The sequence below is a fragment of the Cucumis melo genome, chromosome 4, assembly GCF_025177605.1.
Source record: "Cucumis melo cultivar AY chromosome 4, USDA_Cmelo_AY_1.0, whole genome shotgun sequence".
Lineage (NCBI taxonomy): Eukaryota > Viridiplantae > Streptophyta > Magnoliopsida > Cucurbitales > Cucurbitaceae > Cucumis > Cucumis melo.
The window spans coordinates 32,105,892-32,124,860 of NC_066860.1; the positions used below are offsets into that span (position 1 = coordinate 32,105,892).

The following is an 18,969-nucleotide window of genomic DNA, read 5'->3' on the forward strand; positions in this document are numbered from 1 at the left end:
TTATACGGATAACTCAAGTTTGTAAACAATCAAGTACCACGAATTAGGACTATGTAAAGGAACAAGCAATTTAAAATTGATAGTATAAACACTATTATCAATTTAATTATGTTTATTTTGTAACAAGCATCTATGTTATATATTATATCTAAAAACCAATACCATCAGTAACATAATTAACGATAAAATTCACTGTCTCAATTCAGTTTAATCGATGAAATCACCGGGGATATATATTCTAGCAGAAGGAATCCGAGATAATAATTTAAAGTTTGGTAGGTTTCAGATTGATTAAAAGTAATTTAAAGTTCATTGGTGGCCATAGCAAATCATGGATAATAATTGTACAAAACAAACACTATTGCCGAAAAGCCCTATCAATTTATTGCTGCTTCATTCAATCTAGAGATGAGAAATTGTACACTCTATATCCAATGACAATAACTCCAAGCCTCGTTCACCAGTTTGTTCCACAAGCGGCAAAGCAAAATTTAAATAACTAAAATGGCAATGCATTTGCACCAGACACTGACTTTGTTCAGACCATCTCACACATGTTAAGCAACGGCAGAAAAGTACTCTTTGCTACCCTTGGGGTCTGGCTTCATCGACTTCTCCCCGGGCTTCCATCCAGCAGGGCAGACTTCGTCGGGGTTCTCCTGCACATATTGTAAGGCCTGCAATAACATCAAAGAGACGTAAATTATAAACATGAAATGAGATCAACAACCTTTGATATCACTCAAAAGTAAAAAGCAATCATTGGAATTTGAAAAGAAAGGTGTTAGCTGATTCAATTACTTGGAGCGTTCTCTTTGTCTCGTCAACGCTCCGACCAATAGCAAGATTGTTTATTGTGGAGTGTTGGATAATTCCTTCCTTGTCAATAATGAAAAGGCCTCTCAGTGCAATTCCCTGTTCATTAAAATGTTGTTGCACAGAGGTTAGTTGAGCAATTACAACAATGTCACTTCTATACATCTATTCCAGAGGTAAAGCCATATAAACTAACAGACAAGCAATTTCCTAACCCTCCCCCGAATATAGATATATATAGACACACACTGAGATATTCTAAAACTTCTTGGTTGACGCAAAAACTGTGAGAAAATATCGCATTGGATCTTGTTTCAAGAATGTCACCAAGAGTTGGCCTCTTATACCAATCACTTTTCGATTAATAATTCACAACAGTTCATCATGCTGATTGGCACAGAGTAGAACAATGGCTTTATGACAGAGGTCTAAGTTCATACAAATTGTTTTGTCAGTATGGTCCATTGCCAAACAGAGTTCTTTTCATTCAGTGCACTTTCATCATCAAAATGCCAGGTGCTGCTTGGTAATTGAGGGGGAAATTGACTTTATAATAAGAATAGAAATGTAGAAAATGACCAATACGCTAGAAGTATTACCAATGGGCAATATATAAGTATGGGATCAGCACACTAAAATATTAGGATATTCTCATACCTGATCTGGGATCAGCACACCATAAGATTTTGAAATTGATTTAGTGACATCAGAAACCAATGGATACTGAAGATCACCAAGGCCGCCAGACTTTCTATCAGTTTGGACCCATGCAAGATGTGAGAACTGCAAAAAGGATTCTGTTAGTTTCATCTCAAAACACAATCACCAATTTACCACTGAAACTATCTTATTTTAAGGAATATAAGCATATTTCCACCAAGACAACTTCATTTAAAAAATAACTCTGGTGAAAAAGAGAATAAAGTAGCTACTTACAACACTGTCAATTGAAACACCCAAAACCTCTGTGTTTAGCTGCTTAAATTCGTCATACCGATCACTGAAAGCAGTAATTTCTACAAAATAGGAGATCAATATATATATATATATATATATATATATATATATATATATATATATATTAGGTTCACAGAAGTTAAAGTTAATATTTTCTGGACTTTGATTTGGGGTAGTTTAGAGAAACAAACCTGTGGGACAAACAAATGTAAAGTCCAATGGGTAGAAAAATAGAATCACATATTTCTTCCCAATGTACTCAGAAAGTTTAACCTGAAATAGTAGCACTTAAGATAAAATAACAAGAAAATGCAAGCTTGCCAAACATAGAAGTATGATGATAATGTAAAATAAATATAAGGGGCCAAATGTTCCAGATTAAAAGTATACTACCCAATGAGAAAATTCTTAAGAAATTTAGAGCTACCTTGATAAATTCCTGATCAAAAACTGCCTCTGCCTCAAAATCAGGTGCTACATTTCCAACCAATGGAAGTTCACTCTGTAAAAAGAAAGAATGGAACACAAAATAAGAAGTGGAACCCTCATAGTAGTAAATAATTCACATGGTCATATTTTGAGTCAAAAGATGCTGATTTCTGCCTTGCACGAGAAAACATCATGAGTCGCAACAAGCCAATATGCAAAATGTAGAATATCAAAATCTCCATGTAATTGAAACATATAAGATATAAGTGAGACTTAGAATGACTTCAGAATGACTTTAGTCTTTTACAATTTATGTTAAAATTTTCCGGTAAACACTTCTAACAAAAAGTACAAGCCAAAGTACTCAGCTAACGTACTCCAAAAGCACCATAAAATGCGTTCAAGTGTTTCTACAGCATTGGCCTTTTTTTTTTTTTTTTTCAAAAAATCACTTAATATAGCCAAAACACCATGAATATTCTAGTTACTTACACACACTTTTCATCAGTCCAAAAGTAATCTCAATCTCCAACTCACCCTCACACGACTGCTGCAATAATTTCAAAAACGTGAAAGAAACTAAAAGAACATAATAAAGACAGAGAATAACATCTGACAAAAGTGTCTTTAGAAATGCAACATTCCTGGGGGGATTACAATGGGAATAAGTTCAATATCCAAAATTTTAACCCAACGAAATCAAAGGACAAAAAAAAAAAAAAGAGCCAAGTGTACAAATAAAACAACGAAATTGCAAATGCCCCATTGCTAATTTCCTATAGAAAAGATAATTAACCAATCCTTACATACAATCCATCGCAGGAGAGCAAACAAGAAAAAACAATTCGCAAACTTCGAAATTAACAAGAAAGAGTCGAGCGGGGGAAAACACAGTGAGAGAGAGAGAGAGAGGGAGGGAGGCATGACTTACAGAAGCCCGGACAGAAAAGCTCCGTCTAGAACGAGTTGCACGGGAGGAGGAGGAGGAGGAGAAGGAACGAGGAGCGGAAGGTTGGAAGGATTTGCGAAGACCGAGGAAAGATTTGGGAAGAGCTAGGGTTCGGGAGAAGGGGGCGGAAGCAATTGGAGGATTGGACTTGGCGGGAAAGGAGGAAGGATTGGAGGAGATGAGGGCGGTGGATGCGGCGGAGCAAGCCATGACGGGGGAATAAGCAGAGCACAAAGTGAGAGTAAGGCGGAGAAATGGATAAGTGAAGTGAAGAAGAGAAGCGCTGGCTGGATAACTTAACAGCCTTCACCTCCACACACTTGAGAGTTGAGGGCAATCTCCCACTGTTCTCAGGATAGAGAAGATGAAGGATAATGTGGTAATTCAACTTCTACTTTTGGGCTTCCTTGGATATCCTTACTGTTTTCTCAGCCCATTTATAAATTCCTGCATTTCAGGCCCAATTTCTCTAATTTGGAAACTTTTGTTGTATTATTTTGATTATTTTTTTTTTCTTTTTTGAAATTGTGTAGTATTTGATTTCATACCTTTGCATATTTTAGTAATCAATTTCAATATATATCCATATATTTCTTATTTGATTTCGTGTATTGTTTGTTTTGGCTTCTTATGGTATTAAGTAATCTTTCAATTGATGTTTTGACATCATTGGGGAAGGGGCTGTGAATTTATGGACCAAATTTTAGTCCTATTAAGGTCATTGTATAGTAAAGGGTATTATTGGTGTTGGAGTCAACAAACTTCCAAATATATTCTAATCTTGTAGTTTTATTCAAATAGAACTCATTAAGTGTAAGAGTTACATTTCACCTTATCATATCAAATCATGAACTTTCTTTTTATTGAACCAAATATCTATTCAAGCTTTATAGACTCTAATACTATATTAGATGACATTGAGTTTCATCTTAAAATCAATTGATGATAAAAGAAGTAGTTCGTCTTTTTTACCAAAAGCATAATGTCTATTAGTCTTTCAACGTGAAGTTCTCGAGAAGTATTAGATATAATGTTAAAGTATTTGTAAATAATAGTTATCATGCATCGCCTAAATTTTCACATATATGTTCAAAACACAAGATGAGAAAAGAAAAAAAATAAAAAATGATAAAATAAAAGGAATAGAAAATTCGTTTAATAGTAATAATCAAAAAAAAAAAAAGCAGCATTATTGCATTTTTTTTACGTAAAGTTGATCAAGTTTTATTTACATATTATATATAAAAACAACAAAAGATTCGATGATAGAAAGAATGGACATAAGATGGATATAAAAATAGTGTGGATACATTCAATTATAAGTTTATAAAAAGATATGTAAATTAATAAATGAAGATTCAATTTAATTTGAAACCAGTTAAAAGGTTTGTAAAATAAAATACAATAAAATCTACCGTGAATAAATTATAAAAAAGAAAAATTCTATATTTATAAATATTTTAAAATGTTTTATCACTAAAATTTAATATCGAAGAGATGAGTTTGTTTGAATAAAAAGACAAAAGAAGAGAATAAAAAGAACAATAAAAAAAAAAAAAAAAGATGAACAAAAGGGACAGGGAATAAAGTATAACAATGGAGTTTTTTTTTTTTTTTCTTGCTTCAATTTCTATTCATTCTTTGTTTATTTGATTCTATTTTATTTATACTCAATTTCTAAATTTTACCCAATTTCTTATCATGTGATTTTGTAGAATATTAAACAATATTTTTGTTCTATAGGTTTTCATGAAAAGCAATGGTCCATTTCACAATGATTTTCATTGTTTTCAAATTTTCAATTCTAAATTATGATTTTCCCAATTCTTAAACAAACACTCGTTTCAAATCAAGTTTTTAAAAAGCCAAAACACAGAGACTTATGATGAAAAGTTGTAGTATCCATTAGCTTCATTTTAAAAAATCAACTACTTATTAAACGGAGATATTAGTTTATGAATTTTTGTTAGCAAAAAAAATTAGTACAAAATTTTCATCTCTTTTACAATTTAGTTTCTAAAATTTAGCGTAAAATATTTTGGTTAACAACTTCAATCTTGGATTAGTTTTTACCTACATTATTAGTTTATCAATTTATATATATATATTTATACAAATTATATTATACTAAATCTTAATATTAGTTTTCACAATATAAAAAAAAAAAAAAAAAAAAAAAAAAAAAAAAAAAACCTTTATATGCATTTTAATTTTTTTATATTAAAATTTATGAAAAAAAAAATTAGTTATTTAATTTTGATTATGGTCATTAAGTTTGCTTCGACCATAAAGTGCTTTTAAATGGTAGACAATATTTCTTACATTGCTATTCTTAATCTAAATACTTTTTTTAGTCTAAAGTGTTTTACAAGAAAGCAACTAAGAAGACTTTAGAAAAATATATATGGTCATTTAAAATAATATATTCTGTTAATTTCTCACAATACTTTAGTTATATATATTATTTAATTTATAAAACACAAACTTCGTTTCATAACAGAGTTGCTCGTAAAAGCGACAATGAAAAGCTAAAAAACTGTCAAGTGATACTATCAACTCAAGCATCTCTTTACAAAAATCTCAACCTTAATTCATATGTTTTACCTATCATTTATTCTTTGTTACGTGTTTGTGTGTGTCTTTTTAGTGTTTTTATAGACTTGTCTATTCGTATTATTCTCATTAATCTCTTCATTTAAATATACCTTTTTTTATATATATATATATAAATGTGTGTTTCTCATTTATCGTCTCTAATCGTATACTTTTTCACTATTCTCTTTCTACCTATAGACTAGTATTATAACTTGTGGTCTCTATCTATTTACAATTATTTTTCAAATCTTTCTTTTCATATACAGAAGTTTTTCTTAGGTGTCAATCTTATGTAAATACAATAGAATATAACAATTTGGACTAAAAAAAGTGGTTTTGATAAATGCATTCTCAAACATAATTGAAAAAAAAAAAAAGATTCACAAACGATAACCTTTAGAGACTATATAAGAGCCTTTGTTGGTAAGTAACACTCCCTAACATTTTTCAATCCATGTGCAAATATTATTATTTAAGATGATGAATGAATCCCAAATCTAAAATCTAAATAATAATTTAGTCAAGAGCAATTATGTTTTAATCTCATTTAGTCAACCATAAAATCAAAAAGTATAGAATTCATTCGTATATTTATTAAACAACTTCTTTGATTAAAACCCATATAACCTAAAATTAAACTTTTTCAATTTAACTTCAAATATGAAGACAAACCAATTTGAATTTTATTAAACCGAACTTAAATTGGTTATGAAAGATAAAAATAATGGAGATATATATATATATATATATATATAAATGCTTGAAAATTGGATTCATGATCCATAAAAGGAAAGACATATATAGATGTGGCATTCTTAAAGCCACAACAAAGAATTCTAAAATGAAAGCAAAGCAATTGGGAGGGAAATGGGATCATTGGGATAGAGATGGTTTAGGGCCACAAAATGAGATGGCTTTGTTTTTCCCTTCCATAGCGACAACCCAGCCATGGTCTATGTGGGGTGCGACAATGGGACCATTTTTTATCCATCAACCACGTTTTTTAAGATTTCTAAATATGTTGCATAACGAGACTTTAAATGATTGTTATTTAATTATAAATTTTTTCTATCAATTGATCTCTTTTCATCTATGATTTAATTTTGATTAAGTCTTGTCTTGATGTATTTTTGTACAGTGACTTTGTTGTTTGATGACTCGACTTAATAATTAAATTATTGTATATATCATGCCCTGCTATTCTTGATTCATTTTCATTATCATTAAAAAATGAAATAAAAGAATATTAAACAAAGGGGAAAATATAGAGTTGTAACAAACAAAACAACAAAAAGTTTGATAACAACCAAATCAAATCATAGAGTGACATTACATAAAATGCCAAATGGTCATATGATTAAGCTCAATCTTTTTCTTTTAAAAAATTAAATGAAAGCCTTTTATTTTTCAAATTAGTCATATTAACCACGAAGGAGGGAGTTAACATTATTGATTATGCTTAACTTAATTATGATATTTTTATCACTACATACACGGGTGTTTGAAAAAAAAAAAAAAAGAATATGATGCAAAGAAATTCAGTGGGGTTTGATATAATGTTCATAAGTTTAACCCAAGAGTTGATTTTCTATATATATATATATATAGAATATGGAGAAAAACAACAATTTAATCCAATAATACCTTTAATAAAGTATTAACAATAATTTAACATAATTACATCCAATGATAGTTTTAATAAAGTATTAAGAATATTCATTATATTGATCTCACCAACATGATTTAAAACTCACAACAACAAAAAAAAAAAATGTAACATCATTATTTCATTAATGATTCTTGTTCAAATATAGCATTCAATATGATATGATACATATCACCCCTATCATATTCAGATACAATCAAATTAGACCACAAAATTATTTTGTTGAAAATTAAAATTTCAAATTTATTGGAAGGTCGAAAGAGACGGGACTGTGTGGATTTTAAATGTGAAAGAGAAGGGATATTAACAAATCCATATTATGGAAAAAGGAGTTCCTCGTTCCTCATTTATATGATTAATTTAATGGCTACTAATTATATTTTTAAATTAAGTAATCTCTTCGAATGAGAAAGGAAAAGATATGCTTCGAGCACCTAAAAATAAAATACTATTTTCTTCGGAATTTGAAAATTAATATTTTGTTTCAGAATTTTTTTTTTCTGCTCTTTTTGACATTTAAAAGAAAAAGAATAATCAACGATTGAGACAATTTATTTATTTTTAGTGCAATAATTATTGTTTGTTCCTAATGCAAATACCGCGCCACCCACAATCACTTACGATGCTCGCTTTCTTCTTCTTCTTCTTCCTTTCTCTTCCATTTCCTTCCACCATTTTCCTCTCTCTAACTCTCTGTTTCCGCCGCCATGGACGAGACTTCCGCTCTAAAACCAGACCCACCGTTTTCCAATCTCCGCCGGAAAAACTCCATCACGGTGCCCGTTGCCGTCCCATCTAAGTTAAACCTTCTCGCCGCCACCAAGCCCTCCCGCGGTGCGGAAGCATCCCCGCCGTTACCGTTGGCTTTCGAGCTCGTCCCAATAAAATCCTCTTCCTCTGGGTCGTCTCCTTCCCTTGCATACACTTCCCTCAGAGACATTTTGCCGTCGAACACCGCCAGCAGCTCCCCCACCGCCGCCTCTGCTGCGAATTCAGGGTACGAGATCTCGATCCGCAACCGCCTTGTGAAGCAGGCGGCGTGGGCTTATCTTCAGCCGATGTCTTCCTCTCCAGGCTCCTCAGGACCTCACCTCCTCCGCCGTATTTGGCTCAGATTTTCAGCTTGTCTTAGCTTCCTCAACCTGCCCATAATTTCAAGTATAACCAACGCTTTTGATCGGATATTTCGCGTTGTTGGGATCAATTTTGTCTAATAATGACGAACAGGGGAAATACAAAACAGCTCTTCTTTGACTGAAATCAATCATCTCTGTTTCTGTTCTGTTCTGTGTGTATTAATTAATGATTATATACACATACACCACCCCTATAAGTACAGTTGAAGAAGAAGAGGAAGAAACAAAAGAAGAAAAAAATAAAAATAAAAAAGGGATGTAAATGTTTGAAGAAAAAATTCCAAAATGAATCTATCTTGTGTTTTTTTGAGTTGGAGAGAGGGTTTTCAGTTCCTTTTTTCTTTTTGTACAGTTTTGTTTTGCAACTTCTAATGGGTTTTTTTCGATCCTCTGAATCGAGCTTGGTTGTGGTTTTGATCTTCATAAAAATAGTTTGTTTGGTCATGGAGGGGAAATTGCACATCAAATTCCTCCGTCGTGCCTGTGGAACGCCGACTATTAGAACCGAGTAAAGGAGCACTTGGAAACCATTTCCTAGCCTTACTCCTGCTCGAATCTTTGCTTTGCCTTGGAGGTTTCCGGAAGAACGAAGGCAGCTCGTTTGGAGGTGGCGGTGGCGCTGGTGGCGCACTTGGAGTTGGATGATGCTCGTTCCTCTGCAAAATGTCAGTTTACATCTCTAATCAAATGAAACATAGATACTCTTGCCTGGGATCAATTCTTGGTGGGGTTTTTGTAAATGTCTTAAAGAGAATGGAAAAAGTAAGTGCTGTTTCCTTGTAATTTTGTTTAGCTACTAAAACTAAAAGGGCAGTTTCACTTTCACATATCCTTCAAAGAGGAGGATAATTCATAATCGAAAAATTACCCTTGTTTGTGGGGGTGCTGAAGCTGCTGGCCTAGAGGGCTGAGAAGCCAAGTAGTTAAAAACTTGGACGATTGCTGATTGGCTCAATTCAGTGCAGTTTTTCCAGTAGAACAAGGCCAAATCCCAAGCCTTGACTCTCCAATCCACCATCTTCTGTTCAATATCCACTTCGTGTTTATCTACCAAGGGCCGTAGCAAAGTTTGGAACACATACCCTGTTCCCTGCATTGTTTCAGCCCCCATTAACAAACACAACACAACTTTCCTCGGCTTCTACAATGTTGTGTTCAAATTAAAACTAACAACTTACACCATATTCATAGATTACGTGATCCCTATATTTCCTGTGATTTTACATCTTTATCTAAACCTACTCTCGGAATAACTCCACAAAAATCGAGTAGATCATTCCTTATCCCCAAAAGATGCCAAAGTTCTCTATACTTAAATACAAAAAGATGATTATTCTTTGCAAATTGAAGAAACTATTCTTTTAGTGCGATTTAGATACTCTATTTCATTATTCATTTAATTTTCAAAATCAACATTTTAGTTGTAAAATAGTCCCTGATTCTGCTAAGGGTTAGTTGACCTGCCAAAAGATAACATGGTAACAAAATTGTAAGTAATTCAATGGCAAGGTTACTCATTTAGCCCTTGAGGTTCAGATTTGTTTCAAATTTAGTTCGCTAAAGGTTCTAGTTCATACCATTGTCTATATAATTTAAGGTCTTAACATTTGTTTCTAATTTATATATAAATGATAATATTTCGTAGTGATTAGATTTTTTTTCTATTAATTTTCTCTATCATTTTTCTACAAGGTCATCCAAATAACAAATGAACCATTAATTTCAATGATTAGATTCACTCATTTTTCTTACCTTAGTCTTTGGATACCACAAATAGATAAATAGAGCCAGCTTCAACTCTCCGTACATAGGCAACCTTGAGAAGGTTTTGAATATAAATTTTGAGCATAGATGAAATGATGAAAAATCCAACACAGTTGAAATTCCTTTGAAAAGAAAAGAAAAGAAAAGAAATAAAGCTACACATACCATGCTACTAAAGTGTCAGCAATCCTCTCAACAACTGTTAAGATGGCCACAATGATCCTTCAAGAGATTAAATAAATAAGAATTCAAATTAAAAGTAATGTAACAAAAAAAACAAAGTGGAGTGAAAGCAACTCAAATTCAATGTTCAAAGCAGACAAAGGCAAAGTACCAAAGCCAAAGCAACAAAAAGCGTCAAGAAAACCCTTTCCATTGTTATTACAAAACACAAAAATCTAAGGCGATCATCATTATATTCATCGAAATTGAACATGTAAATAAACAATAACAATAAGGATTAGAATGTAATTCGGTCAATAAATTCTCCATTATTGGGACGAATAATAAAATAATTAGGTCAACAACTACAGATGAAAAAATAAATCATCAACCATTGCACCAAATCGAAGTGCAAAACTGGATTAGTTGTTACCAAAATTGACACCAGAATTGAAGCTCACGAATCTCGATCCGACTCTGTACAACGGTTTTGTAGCATTGAAACGCTGGATATGCATAGCCAAACAGCATCCTACATTGATCATCATCATTCATCAATCACAAAATTCACCTCCGGATAAAAAGAACCAAAGAAACTATAAAGAACTTACAGAAGGCATCGAACCATCAACTCTCCCAACATTGTGAATCGCTAATTCACTACACAACACAAATAAATTCCCGCCAAATTTCACCTGAAACAGAGTTGAAGAACAGAGCACCAGCTTTCAATCCGACGGAACCGAGTCAAGATCCAATATCAAATGTCCCAAAACTATAACCAGCAAAAAGAACAAGATTTAAAAAGAAAAAGGCAGGAATGATATACCGTATCGGAGAAGGAAATAATAAACTAGATGAGTTGACTCGGCAAAAAAATGGAATCCCCCAAAATTTCCGAGCGGACACCGGGGGCAGAGGTCACATTGAGGGAAAACTGTAGGATCAGAAAGCGGAGGAGAGCCGGAAGCTATGGAAGACGAGGAGGAAAGTGGAATTTGAAGGGTTGAGGGAAAGGATTTGGAATGGCGTGAAGGAAATGGAGATTGAGAAGAAGAGAAGATATAGTTATGGAGTTTCTAGAGAGAGAGAGAGAGAGAGAGAGAGGATTTCTTGCGGCGAACGTCTTCGTCGATCTCTTGCACGCGATTCAGTGAGGAGAGACCGGATTTTCTTGGGATTCTTCTTTAAGAAGAACAAGTTTGGTTGTTCAGGCAGTTATTGTGGAGGGGTACTTTCGTACTTTTACACGCACTTTCAATTGCATACATAATTTTAGGCCCTTCTCCCTAATTTCAAACATTTTATTTCCTTAATCAAACTAATTAACCAAATTTGAGTCTTTTATAACTATTACATTACTTTTTTGCTATGATTAACTATATTAATCTAAAAATTAAAAAAAAAAAGATACATTTACGTTTTTTTTCGTCGATCGATTTACTAATTTTTTCATTGATCATATATACAAATATGAGAAAAGAGTTTAAGTCAATATTATCTCCCTTTAAAATAATAATTAGCAATGGGCTCATGTTAGCAAAATACAAAAATGAGTTTTCATTATCCTACTTTTTCATTTATCAAAATGTTGTTAGAAAATATGAACAATTTGTCTTTTAATTAATTATACAATGCAAAAACAATTGAATTATACTTAATTTAATAACAATTTTTATATAGTGACTTGTTCACGTTTTATTGAATACATCGGAATGTAAATAAAAACAATTAACATATTTAGTTAATGAAAATAAATATAGTTTAAATTTGGAAGACATATAAATCTCATAGAAATATTTTATATTTGATTAAAAATGTGGGGAAATAAAATTGTTGAGTAAATACCTAAACTTCATTATTTATTTATATTAGAAAAACATAGACAAAATTTGGGCAATTTCAATGTCATGTCTTGCGAACTTCCCCCATTTCTGTCTCCATAACATAATATAATAGGTTTGAATAAACACAACTAAAAAAATAATATAACGTGGAAAAGAGATTAGCATGCAGAAATTAAAAGGAAAAAGAGAAATGATAATGTTATTATTTAATTTCGAATTATGATGGGAAAGTTATTTGAACGAGTCATGTGATGTGAGTTAATTAAAAAGTTATTTTGGTTTGCCATCCTTTGTGATAACGTAACTTGGAAGAAGTTGATTAATGATATAGAATTTAGGGATAGGAAACTTTGTGTCCAAAAAATAAAATGCAATAAAGTAAAGAAAATGATATTTGAAACATGCCCTCACTGAAGTTTTAGACTCACTCAAAACACCTTGGAAATAACGCCTGCAAATGATTATTTAAAAAAGAATAAGAAGAAGAAGAAGAAGAAGAAGAAGAAGAGATTGTTGGGGTTAGTTGACCGTTCTTCCCACTTTCCCAAATCCTCCAGTTATTACAATTTACAAACCATATATTATATAATAATAACAAAAAGTAACCGGAAACTTCCATCTACACTCCATACCCACATTTTTAATTTCTCCCCATTTTGACCCTCTCTTTCCTTTTCCTTAACTACTCTTCTTACGTTGATCCAAAAAAAAGAAATAAATAATATGATAAGTCACTTTTTCTCCCTACCATTTTTAAATTTAATAAAATAAATTAAAATATCTTATAATCTACCTTAGTAAAACAAAGTAGATTATTATTTACTGTCTATCATAATTTTATTTTATTTTTATTTGTAAGTATTTTTTTTAAATTTTATCATTTACAGTCATTTTCTTAAAATAAATAAATGACTAAGATCACGTTTGGATTATCTATAAAAATTTCAAGAACATATTTTATTTTAAATATTTTCTTTAAAATAAATTTAAAATTTAAACATTTGCACGTTGGTTGAATCTTTTTACATGTGATTATATAGGTCATTTGGTTTAAAAACTTATTTTCTCAAAATTTGGTTTTGAGTGTTTTATTTAAAATAGATTATTTTTCAATCTCATTTTTCAGAAATGCATTTTTAAAAAGTTAGTAATTTGTAAACCGTAGATGATATTGTATTTTTAAGGCTACTTTTCTCTAAAATTTTATCAATTTCACATTGTTTTTACATTCTAAATTATATGATGGTGTAAAAGAGATACATACAAAATTCAACTTTAGTTAATACTAATTGAAATATGAATGGGTTTTGCTATTTTAAACATAGTTTATAGCTAATGCAATTTTATGCACTGATTTGAACCTAATATTATGAAAATATCCACTAATAGTGTTTAAGACAATGAGTTGGAGAGATTTTTTTTTTTTTTTTGCATGATTTTATTTCAATAAATTAATATAAACACAAAGTAAAAAAACAAAAAAAATTAAAATTGCGAATCTGTTTAAGTGGTAGAAATCACTTGCTTACAAGAGTTTAATTCAACTGACACTTGTGAGTTTTAAAAACTAAGAGGTTTCAAATTCAAATTCCTACCTTCTTAATTTGTATTAAAAATAAGAATAGAGATTACTTTCATTGTCAAAGATTTGGTAGGTTAAGCTCAATGACGACGAACATAGGCTTCCCCCACCAACCCCATAATTGATGTGATAAAAAAAAGGTTCACATTTCCTTCTTAGATGGAGGTGAAGATGTAGAACCAAGGTTGTTACTTTGAGCAGCGATGTAGTTAACAACTCTGACAAATGCAGATTGGCTCAACTCAGTACAATTGTTCCAGTAGAAAATAGCCAAATCCCAAGCTTTTACTCTCAAATCTAACAACATCTTTTCGATATCTTTGTCGTTACTATCAACCAAGGGCCTCAACAACTGGTCGAATACATACCCTGATCCCTGCATTTTTTTTTTTTTTTTATATCTTTGTTATTCTACATCCCAATCAACAACACACTTTACAAATTGTCTCATTATTTTACTTCCTTAAAATATCATATGAAAATGGACAGCAACTCATGCAAAGCAGAGAGAAAAGCACATTTACCCAATACAAAAATGATAACCCACTCAAAATCTCACCTCATAACCTCTACTCCCCTAGAGAGAGAGAGAAAAAAAAAAGACATCTTTACTTGACTTATGCAACACACCATGGGCAATCAATTCGGGTGAGCATGCGAGAGTATGAACCATTGCCTAAATTTTTATTTTCATTACAAATACTTAATATCTTTAAAACGAAAACTTGATAAATTGAAAGTTATTGTTACCATAGTCTTTGGATACCACAAATAGATAAAGAGAGCCAACTTCAATTCTCCATACATGGGGAACCATCCCACAAAAACATCAGCAATCCTCTCAACAACTGTTAAAATTGCCACAATAATCCTATACGCCAACATATTTCATAATCATAAACCCAAAAATAAAAACATTATTATTCACTGGATTTGAATTAATATAATATATTGTTTTGTTACCAAAATTGGCACCAATATAGAAGCTCTTGAACCTGAATTGGGGATTTCACCACCACCTTGTAGCATTGAAAAGCTGGATAACAATACCCAAATATCATCCTGTGTTTCAAAATTCATCATCAATAATAATAATAATTCATTAACCACACACCAACAAATTCAACCAAATACAAATACCAAACATATTTGATGAACTCACAGAAGAAATCGAACTAAGAAATCTCCCAACATTTTTAATTTTTATTCTTTTGATCAATCGGTACAACCCCCAACGGAGATCGATAATGGAAGATTTATATACTTTTTTCTTTTAAGTTGTCAAGAAGGACTTGGTTTTGTGTATTCACCAAATTTGGTCAACCCAAGTTTATAAAATTCATTATTGATAATAATTAATGTGAGTATGTTATTTGGTTTAAACATTGATAATACACCACCTAAATTTGTATATTGATTTTCTACTTTTTATCTTATGTTGTTCTATTTTCTTTATCTGTCAATGGCATAGCAACAATACTCTTCCGATGTATTTAAAAAAAAACACACGCACACAGGTTGTTATTTATAATATAACATTACAAATTATAAATTACTAAACACGCCTCTCCAAACCAAAATTCAACTCAAAAAAGAAAAGAAAAAACCCATGTCTCATTCAATTGGGTAATTATATATTTGGCCAATTTCGTTGTCATTTCTTTGTTTCTTCTTCCAAATAACAATTTGTTGATTCTTTCAATGTTCAAACATAATTAAATTGAATTAGTCATATTAGTCTATTATAAATTTCAGTATGGGCAATAATCCATAACTTGGAAGAAATTGATTTATGAGATGGAAAGAGTTTTATAATTATAAACAAAGACTTGCAACTTCTTATATCTTATTGACTCTTTACTTACCATGAATATAATGATCAAACGGCCAGTTACTATATTTGTTGACTAAAATCTACAGATGTGTATTTGTATATACAATATAAATTAAAATTTTAAATATTTAAATACATCAATGACTTACCAAACACAAAATTAAAAGACAAGTAGACATACTCAAAGATTATTAAAAAAAAAAAAAAAAAGGTTGAAAAATTGAAAGTTACTTTTCAAAATTTTATTAGATACCTTTGTGATACACAAACTAGAAGTTGAAAGACAAGTATTGTAGTTTGACCTATAATTAACAAATAAAATTTCCATGGATTGGATGCTCTTGCTGCTATTTAAGCCATCCCATTTTCCCATTGGGCCAGAGGGTCCAAACTCGGTTGCCAATTGGGCCGGAGAAATATAAGGTTCGATAAACTAGATCAACATATCACAAGGCATAATCATTTGAAAATTTTCTATCAAGACATTTCATTAAAGTTTGCTAAAATTTGTCCCTAAAAAGAAAGAGATGTATTTTGATAAATAAATCCCAATTTACTCATAAAGAAGAAGAAGAAGAAGAAGAAGAAGAAATTCTTTATTTTAGAGTTCATTTATTTTATTTTAGGAAAAAATATTCAATAGATAATAAAATACTACAACATTAGAAATTAAGGAAAAAGATCTAAAACGAACTCCTCCGAGTAGGGAATGTAAGGAAAATTTAAGCTTTCAATCCTAGAAAAAGAGATTAAATGTTTTAATTATTGAGTTAGATTTCTGTTTAACAAAAAAAAAAAAAAAAAATCAAAACTAACTATATATATTTGAACTTTAAAATTGGCAATACAAAGCATTGAACTACTAAACATGTGGAAAACAGAAGAAATAGAAATTGATAATAACAAGCAACATTAAGGTTATGAATATATAAAATGAAAATGAAGTGGATAATGGTATGATAGAGGAAATTAAGGTGGTGAGTGAGTTTTTGGATTTTGTGCGCACTCGTGACACCTTTGGTTTAACAATGATTTTCTTTTTCTTAAAAAAGATTTTTAAAAATCGAAAAATATTTTTATAGTGAAATTGGTTTAACAATGATTGAACTCATGGGTTGGTATTGGAATTATGAATTATGAATTCGTGGGATTGTTAGCAAAAGGACAAACACTCACCTCACGGACCATACAACTTTGTGCCATTTATTCATTTCTTTCTTTATATATATATCTTTCTAAATATTAATTTATTTTTATCAAACAACATATACATCCAAACCTTATTTTCTTTCCCTCCACATTATATTTCTTGTGAATTTTCATTGATGTGTATGTTTTTCACACCCATACAATAACACTTAATTTGTCTACATACAATCTGCCAAAAATATATTTGACATCCAACATGGGCATAAAGAATAACATGACTGAACACATCCCATGGATCATGAATATGACCAAATGAAACTAAAAGCTAAAATACACAAATATGTTCTTTTACCTCATCGTTGTTTTTAAATTAAATAATGAGTTTGTATCCGATTTTATCTTTGTTCTATTTGCATCTTTAGCAATAAAAACTAAACTATTTTGAGTTTCATTAGAATTTTGTAATCTAATATTAAGTAATATTAAACATAGTGTGTTTAAAACGAATATTTAATTGTATCAACTTGTTTGTTTTGGCCAATTGTATGATGACTTTCCTTGGACTTCAACTTCTAAGGTTGACTACAATTTTGAAAGCTTCTATAAAATAGATCACAAGACAGACAGACAAAATTAATAATTAAATAAACGATAAGTAATATTATTATATATTTTCAAACACAACAAATATAGTGATTACAATTGTCAAAAGCATTGTTTTTCTTTCTTTCTTTATTTCTTAATTATAAATCTATGTAAATCCTTCCACTCTCAATATCTTAATAAAAATAATCGTGTTTAGTTATTATAATCACTTTTTACAACGAAAAAAATTAACAATTTTAAACAAAGTATATTAAATAGTTCGTTTTATTAAAGTTTAGGCAGAAAAATAAGCTGTAGAAAAAAAATCATTGAACATTAATCTACACAAACGATTAGTTAAGTCATGGATGATGTTGTCATATAATGTTGTGACAAAATCATATCATTGATGTTCAAGGTTAGATCACGAGTCATAATGAAATTCAACTTTGAATGACTCGAGTATTTAAAATTTTATCAATTGCTTTGAAAATGCAAAATAAATAATACTTTTTTTTTTATCTGAAATATAAGTTTCATAGAAGTTTGAAAAACGAATTAATTCTGAATTGGAAGCTTGTATTCCTTTAAAACTCAATTAAAATATTGTTTTTTCTAAGCCATGTCTTCTTGCTTTCCCAATGCCAAATATTAATTAAGTTTGCACTTTGCAGGAGCCTTTAAAGACTTCTTAATTATAATATTTACAAAAATAAGTAATTAATTGAAAAAAATCACAAGTGGTCTGAAAATAAAATCATGGAAGATCGATTATTAATTGAGTTGCTTCCATATTTTATATTTTGATGTAACTATTTATATGATATACAATATTATAAAACCTACTTACTCTTAATCTTTATGTTTGTTACTTGAAATAATTTTTTGACATATTTTTTGTTAATCTTTTTAAGTTAGTATAATAAGTAGGGATGTGTACTAGATATGAATTCTAATATCAACTTAGGTAATGTAATGCTTGAAATCCAAGATTTAAAATTTATATTCGACTCTCGATGGTATCCCTATTTTCTACTCATCTAACAAAAGATAATTCTAGAAGAAAATACGACTTTTATCCATAATAAATTATAACTATGGATGATTATAAACTTTTTTTTATTATATTTTTATATTTTAAAGATTATTTTGATGAAGCTGTGGTATGGATCTGTTTACGTATTTATTTTATACACAAACATTATGGTAAGACATAGAAATTATTATTAAAATAGCTTACTATATATGGTGGATGTTAACTGAATTAATTAAGAATGTAAAAACGAATAGAGTGGAGAAAAATGAAAAGTGTTACGCTTGATATTCTAAAAATTGGATTGAAGAGATTAATTTTATTGCTTAATGAATATCCAAATGGAAACCCACCAATAATTAAATGAAAAAACAAACTTTTTTTTTATTTTTATTTTTATTTTTTATTTTTAATCAGAATTAAAATAATAATAACAACAATAATAATTAAGTTTTGGATTTATTA

General features: G+C 30.3%; 4 protein-coding genes across 4 annotated transcripts; 1 reads left to right on the plus strand and 3 right to left on the minus strand.

Annotated features, from left to right (window-relative positions):
* Nucleotides 1-361: 361 nt before the first annotated feature.
* LOC103486662 (2-Cys peroxiredoxin BAS1, chloroplastic-like) lies at nucleotides 362-3,520 on the minus strand. Its single transcript, XM_008444677.3, has 7 exons — nucleotides 3,134-3,520; nucleotides 2,201-2,275; nucleotides 1,965-2,046; nucleotides 1,753-1,832; nucleotides 1,474-1,599; nucleotides 802-915; nucleotides 362-677 (listed from the first exon to the last, which is right to left on the minus strand). Exons 1-7 carry the CDS (start codon nucleotides 3,359-3,361, stop codon nucleotides 558-560), a joined length of 825 nt encoding a protein of 274 aa, XP_008442899.2. The 5' UTR covers nucleotides 3,362-3,520; the 3' UTR covers nucleotides 362-557.
* Nucleotides 3,521-7,868: 4,348 nt separating this feature from the next.
* LOC103486660 (uncharacterized) lies at nucleotides 7,869-9,331 on the plus strand. Its single transcript, XM_008444675.3, has one exon. The coding sequence runs from the start codon at nucleotides 8,120-8,122 to the stop codon at nucleotides 8,624-8,626; it is 507 nt and encodes a 168-aa protein (XP_008442897.2). The 5' UTR covers nucleotides 7,869-8,119; the 3' UTR covers nucleotides 8,627-9,331.
* On the minus strand, nucleotides 8,791-11,633 carry LOC103486661 (putative HVA22-like protein g). The gene is made up of 7 exons (XM_008444676.2): nucleotides 11,304-11,633; nucleotides 11,086-11,169; nucleotides 10,908-11,006; nucleotides 10,478-10,534; nucleotides 10,301-10,364; nucleotides 9,417-9,638; nucleotides 8,791-9,204 (listed from the first exon to the last, which is right to left on the minus strand). The coding sequence occupies exons 2-7, from the start codon at nucleotides 11,115-11,117 to the stop codon at nucleotides 8,917-8,919; spliced, it is 762 nt and encodes a 253-aa protein (XP_008442898.1). The 5' UTR covers nucleotides 11,118-11,169; nucleotides 11,304-11,633; the 3' UTR covers nucleotides 8,791-8,916.
* Nucleotides 11,634-13,879: 2,246 nt separating this feature from the next.
* Nucleotides 13,880-15,136, minus strand: LOC103486659 (HVA22-like protein j). Its single transcript, XM_008444674.3, has 4 exons — nucleotides 15,066-15,136; nucleotides 14,867-14,965; nucleotides 14,654-14,774; nucleotides 13,880-14,279 (listed from the first exon to the last, which is right to left on the minus strand). The coding sequence occupies exons 1-4, from the start codon at nucleotides 15,095-15,097 to the stop codon at nucleotides 14,046-14,048; spliced, it is 486 nt and encodes a 161-aa protein (XP_008442896.1). The 5' UTR covers nucleotides 15,098-15,136; the 3' UTR covers nucleotides 13,880-14,045.
* Between the last annotated feature and the right edge of the window lie 3,833 nt (nucleotides 15,137-18,969).